The 6,556-nt window shown below is 52.2% G+C and overlaps 1 protein-coding gene across 3 annotated transcripts in view; it reads left to right on the top strand.

Moving 5' to 3' along the window:
• Nucleotides 1-1,385: 1,385 nt before the first annotated feature.
• The window catches only part of LOC146830262 (E3 ubiquitin-protein ligase TRIM39-like), a 338,681-nt gene continuing 333,510 nt past the window's right edge, over nt 1,386-6,556 (top strand). For 2 of the 3 annotated variants that reach the window (XM_085604457.1, XM_085604460.1), the window contains exon 1: nt 1,386-2,309. In XM_085604457.1, coding sequence (XP_085460583.1) covers nt 1,896-2,309 — 414 coding nt within the window. In that variant the 5' untranslated portion in view covers nt 1,386-1,895. The remainder of the gene's footprint in view (nt 2,310-6,556) is intronic. The other variant, XM_085604458.1, reaches the window with a different exon arrangement.

Below are 6,556 nucleotides of genomic sequence, written 5' to 3'. Positions count from 1 at the left end.
CCCCCCTCTTTGCCTACGGTGTAGCACGCAAGGCTACCATCCCATCCAGCACCTCTGCGCCCGGATGCTCCAGGTCAGGTAAACTCAAACTGATGGTGGTACTTTTAACCTTGGCCCCCTACCACCTTACCTCCTAAAGGGGACCCACGGAATACGTTTGCAAGTACCTGCATGCAGTATATGTTTCTTTCTCTATAGGAAAGTATTACCTCATAAAGACACATTTGTGCTACCCTATTTGTGCTACCCTACATTTGTGCTACATTTGTGCTACCCTATTTGTTCTTGCCCTGTAAAAATTTAGATTTTGAAAATACTTACCCAATTACAATGTAGTTGGTGTTAAAATATATACAAAAGATACTTGTTATTTTTCTAAAATGGTCTTTAGTTTCTTCATGAGTGTGTCTCATTTATTGACTCTGTGTGTTCAACAAATGTTTTAACACAGCCCTCTGATAAGCCTGTGCTCGCCCACACTACCACAAAGAGAGCATTTGGGAATATTCATTTATGCCCTGTAAGCCGATAAGGATCGTCTGGACTTTCTACATAGTGTAACTCATTTTGGTGCACTACATAAAAAGCCAGCTCCCTACACATCCCAAACCATCCTTCTTTCGCTCGCTGTGCCACTGGAGCCAAGCTGTACCCGACTGAAAAGCCCCCGTCAGTGTGAAACCTGTCCTGGGTCACTTGTGTTCTGCTGCAGGAAGGACCTGGTCAGGCAGTTCGGGCTGGACTCTTTCCCTATTGGAGCAGGGTCAAGGCTGATTTGCATATGGCTGGCTCCATACTGAGGTGGCGCGGAGAGCAAAGGAACGATGGATTGGGTTAGACAGATTGAAGCATTCCTGCCACCACCTTCTGTGTGTTTGATACCTCGAGCAGTCCTGGCATTTTAGCTCACAGCTCTCGCTTGCCATGAGTTTTGAGATATTACTCGTCTCATAATGTAAAACGACAAACTACAAGTCCCAGAATGCACTAAACGCCAAAGATCAGCTATAGGCGTTCCTGCTCTGTGCATTAAAGGAAGCTTGCATTGGTTCAACCCCTGCTGTATCTGTTTATGGCCAGTTAATGAAGCTTTGTGAAACCTTCAATTATGAAAAAGCTGAAGCGTCTTCTATTCCCTCGTCCTTTTCGTTCCTCCACCTCTTGTTGCTGCCTTTTCTCTTCAGACATTCTTTTTTCTCCCCTCTCTCTGCCTTTGTGTCCTTCTTTCCTTCTCTTCCCCTTTGGTTCTTTCACACAATGTTTTACCACCCGTGTATTCCTTCTGCTTTCCCTTGTTTTCTCAGAGTGAAAGTCTTGGTTTCACTTTGAAGTTCCTGTATTTCTCTCATCCCTCTGCCGTCCTCTCACGTGGCCCACCCAGTCTGGGGTGATTCCTCAGCCTCTCCGAGGATCGGGTTGCTGCAGTCAGAGGTGAACTTTCACATTAGCGCTGCGATGTCTCTTTGGGGGCTGTAAGCGCTCTATCCATGCAATTACAATACAATTAGCGAGGCCGTATTTAGTGGACCCAGAGGAAAAGTGTCAGGCGTGTTTGAGACTATTCACCTTTTTAGCAGCGACCAGTGTGCCATTTAGGGCAAAAAACTCAGTGCAACCGGAATTAGGGAGTCCGGGACACGCAAGAGAAGACACACAGACACTCCTACTTTACAGAGAACCAGAAGGTCCCAGTCCACAGAGGAGGAGACACACAGACACTCCTACTTTACAGAGAACCAGAAGGTCCCAGTCCACAGAGGAGGAGACACACAGACACTCCTACTTTACAGAGAACCAGAAGGTCCCAGTCCACAGAGGAGGAGACACACAGACACTCCCATTTTACGCAAACAGAGAAACGAAACGTAATTTTACCTTCCTGCATTCTTGGGACCATGGCTGCCGCAGCTCAGGGCAGAAATCTCAAAGAGGAGGCCTCTTGTTCCATCTGTTTGGAATATTTTACTGATCCTGTGACTATCGACTGTGGACACAACTTCTGCCGCGTCTGCATCACTCAGAGCTGGGAGGGAAGAGATGGAAACTTCCCCTGTCCGCAGTGCAGAGAAATATCTCCAGGGAGAAGCCTCCGACCCAACGCGCAACTCGGAAACATTGTGGAAATGGTAAAACAGCTTCACCTGCCCCCCGTGGAGCCCCCACAGGAGAATCTGTGCGAGAAACACGGGGAGAAACGGAGGCTGTTCTGTGACGAGGAAGAGAGGTTGATATGTGTGGTCTGCAGGGAGTCCAAGGACCATAAATCCCACTCAGTGAGACCCATCGAGGAGGCTGCAGAGGAGTACAAGGTATGTGTGCGGGTGTTATGGGATCACAAGTTAAGTCACTCCCTGAGACTCAAAGGGAAGGGTGCAGAGGAGTACAAGGGAAATATTTACAAGCCCCTTGCACCACCCGTGTGGCACATTTTGATCCCCCATATTTGCAAGGACATGTAAAGCCACACAGCTGGGCTTTTTGTGTCCTTGTAAATACGTCCCTTTTCATGTAGCACTATGCGTGAAAGGGGCGTTCCATGGATGTTGCTGTGTGTGTTCCCACGCAGCACCCATGGATTCTGCCCCATTCCCAGATTTACAACCTTTCGTAAGCCTGGGAATGCATCAGAAACCTACAGCTCCCCAGGGGCCCGTAGGGAGGCGCAACGAGGAGAAATGTTTTCATTTCTCCTCGATTTTTCCTCTTTCTATGCGTGCAGCACGCATAATGCAGCACGCATAGAAAGAGCAAAACACCTCTTGTGATTGTTTTTATGCAGGAAGGTGTCATTTCCCACAACCTCCCCACAACATAGGCACCCTTGCACCATGGTGGAAGGGTGCCTGCATTGGCGCATGGCAGCCAATTATGTGCCAGCGCAAGGGAAAGCACAGGGATGCGACATATTATTGTAAATATGACGCATCACTGTGCTTTAAAAGTGACTCAGTGCGGCGCAGCCAGATGGCTTGCAGTGCTGCGCTGAGTCTCTTTCTTGTCAGGTTGTCATGGGATCACAAATGAAGTCACTCCTTGAGTAATATAGGGAAGCAGGTCCGGTTCTAGAGAGTGGGCCAGGCCCACCCAAGGAAGTGCCCTGGCCCACCCAAGGCCAATGAGATCTGGAAATCCAGGGTTTGTTGTGTTATCCCTAATGGTCACCAGATAAAAAAATAGGACTACATTGAGAGGGCTGTCCAGGAGTAGAAAGGTGTCCCAGCTCTAGGGTCACAAGTCCCACACATTGAGACCCGTAGAAGGAGCTGCAATTTACACGGTGTGTCTGTATCAATTCAGACATAGGTAATTGCTTACTAAGGGCTCCATGGATAATTCTGCCCAGGAGCACAGCGTTGGTCTGTAGGAACTCAGAGATCACTCATTGCACTGCAAGGTCTCCCTAGACAATTCTGCACAAGAGCACAAGGTGTGAACCCCATAGAAGGGACTTAACAAGATAACAAGGGATGGTATGTCTGTGCCAGCCCTGTGGTCACATGTCCAACACCTTTAGCCCCACAGAAGATGCTGCAGAGGTGCACAAAGTAAGTCTGTGGGTGTTCAGGGTTTACCAGTGAAGTCACTCCATGAGTCCCATAGCGAAGGCTGCAAAGTATGACAAGTTTTGTGCCGAGATGAATGAGATACAAGGCACTTCAAAGATTCCATAGAGAGGGGTGACAAAGATCACAAGGTTTGTGTGTGGGTGTTCAGGATTCACATATGAAGAGACACTTTGTGAGTTCATACAGGAGGCTGCAGAAGAACATAAGGTGTGTCTGCAGGGGTTCAGCGATCATTGCATTCCTAGGACTCCAGAAAAGGCAGCTCAAGGGCAGAAAGGCATGTGCGTCACAGCCTGGGGCGCATAAGGCCTGCACCCCGAGTCCCAAGGAAGAGGCTGCAGAAGAGCACAAGGTATGATTGTCATAGACCTACAATCACACATCCCACACCTCGAGTCTCATAGGTGAGTCTGAAGGATGCCCAAGAGTACACAGAATGGCTGTGAGTGTCCAGGGATACTTAGTGTTTCTATGATCTTGATTGATAAGAAGGCCAGAGACTTCTGTCTATGAGGACTTCATGGTACCATAAGCAATGGTCTGGGATCTATTAAGAAGGTGGTCCAAGCGTGTATGACGTGTGTGTGTGTGTGTGTGTGTCTCAGGATTCCAAGCACAGTGAGTGATTAGAAGTTGTTGGAAGGCGGACCCCGAGGAGTCGGCGAGCCTACTCAGGGGGGCCCCCCCACACTGTACGAAGTAGCCGAGCGCTGCAGAGAAGCATCCTGAGAGATCCTTCTCCTATCATGTACGAGCACAGTAACACCACCACACAGGACTCAAGGAGGTTGTCTCGAGACGAGCAATTCTTTATCAGCACTTAAAGGTTACGGGATCAATATTTACACAAAAGGGGATCGAGGGATCCACCAAAAGTCTCAGGGTCTCTTTAGAAGGGAAGGGGTAGCGGGACAGTCTTTGGCAGGAGCTCGGTACGAGGGTACCCGGGGCCCAGTTCTTATCCTCAAGCTGGAGGACCTCCGGATCTCGGAGGGGTCGAGCCGCGACGGCGTCAGCAGGGCTCTGGCGATCAGTTCGGGGAGAGCCGCGATCTGGTCAGCAGGGCTCTCAAGATGGTTTCTGCTCAGCTCGAGCCGCGACTTCGTCAGCAGGGCTCCGAGGGAGGTTTCAGCGAGGTTGGGCCGCGACAGCGTCAGCAGGGCCCCGATGTTCCGGGCGGCTTCAAGGTTTCAACAAGAAGGAGCCGCGACGCAGTCTGCAGGGCTCGTGGTAGTTCAAGCAAGAGTTCTTCTCCGTAGGGTCGGCCGCGATTCGATCAGCAGGGCTCTCGACTCCGGGATACAACTGCCGGTCTGTGGCGGGGTCGCCCCAGATATAGGTCTGGAGCCCTTTGATGTCCGGACCCTTGCGCCCGGGGGGGGGCGGAGAGGCCGGGTGGAGGTGGCCAGACGCCCAGCAGGAGAGGCGCCCGGCCCAAGAGAGCTGGAGGCCGATCGCACCTCGGTGTGTGGGGGCGGTTGGGGGTCCCATCGATACCGCCCTCCGCCAGGGAGATGAGGTGTTCACGTGACACCCCCTGGCCAGTTCTTGGTGCCTCAACGTCTGGGCCTTGCTGGGGCCGAGGCCGGGTTGAGCGGAATCATGAGGGCTGGCATGCAGGGTCACGTGGCAGGTGACAAAATGGCGGAGCCTCGAGGTGTAGGTGACCTCGTGCGGCCCGCACGGGTAGCTCGTGGAGGCTAGGGCGGGGAACGGGCCCAATTCCCGGGAAGTCAGGACCACGCCACGAGGTGCTCTGTAGAGAAGGAGGCTCAAGAGAACACAGTGTGTCTGTGTGTGTTCTGAGACCTCGAGGGGTGCTGGACTCTGTAGCGCAGGAGAAGCAGAACTACACAGTATGTCTGTGAGTGTTCAGCGATCTCAAGCCCTGTGGGATCTATAGCGAGAGAGACCCAAGAGTACACGGTGCGTCTGTGTGTGTTCTGGGACCTCAAGGGGTGCTGGGCTCTGTAGCGCAGGAGAAGCAGAAGTACACAGTATGTCTGTGAGTGTTCAGGGATCTCAAGCCCTGTGGGCTCTATAGCGAGAGAGACCCAAGAGTACATGGTGCGTCTGTGTGTGTTCTGGGACCTCGAGGGGTGCTGGGCTCTGTAGCGCAGGAGAAGCAGAAGTACACAGTATGTCTGTGAGTGTTCAGGGATCTCAAGCCCTGTGGGCTCGATAGCGAGAGAGACCCAAGAGTACACGGTGCGTCTGTGTGTGTTCTGGGACCTCGAGGGGTGCTGGGCTCTGTAGCGCAGGAGAAGCAGAAGTACACAGTATGTCTGTGAGTGTTCAGGGATCTCAAGCCCTGTGGGCTCTATAGCAAGAGAGACCCAAGAGTACACGGTGCGTCTGTGTGTGTTCTGGGACCTTGAGGGGTGCTGGGCTCTGTAGCGCAGGAGAAGCAGAAGTACACAGTATGTCTGTGAGTGTTCAGGGATCTCAAGCCCTGTGGGCTCTATAGCGAGAGAGACCCAAGAGTACACAGTGCGTCTGTGTGTGTTCTGGGACCTCGAGGGGTGCTGGGCTCTGTAGCGCAGGAGAAGCAGAAGTACACAGTATGTCTGTGAGTGTTCAGGGATCTCAAGCCCTGTGGGCTCTATAGCGAGAGAGACCCAAGAGTACACGGTGCGTCTGTGTGTGTTCTGGGACCTCGAGGGGTGCTGGGCTCTGTAGCGCAGGAGAAGCAGAAGTACACAGTATGTCTGTGAGTGTTCGGGGATCTCAAGCCCTGTGGGCTCTATAGCGAGAGAGACCCAAGAGTACACGGTGCGTCTGTGTGTGTTCTGGGACCTCGAGGGGTGCTGGGCTCTGTAGCGCAGGAGAAGCAGAAGTACACAGTATGTCTGTGAGTGTTCAGGGATCTCAAGCCCTGTGGGCTCTATAGCGAGAGAGACCCAAGAGTACACGGTGCGTCTGTGTGTGTTCTGGGACCTCGAGGGGTGCTGGTCTCTGTAGCGCAGGAGAAGCAGAAGTACACAGTATGT

The sequence above is a fragment of the Triturus cristatus genome, chromosome 5_1 (genome assembly GCF_964204655.1).
Source record: "Triturus cristatus chromosome 5_1, aTriCri1.1, whole genome shotgun sequence".
Classification (NCBI taxonomy): Eukaryota; Metazoa; Chordata; class Amphibia; order Caudata; family Salamandridae; genus Triturus; species Triturus cristatus.
The sequence above is the reverse complement of the archived record's forward strand: the minus strand, read 5'-3'. Positions and strand labels throughout refer to the sequence as shown.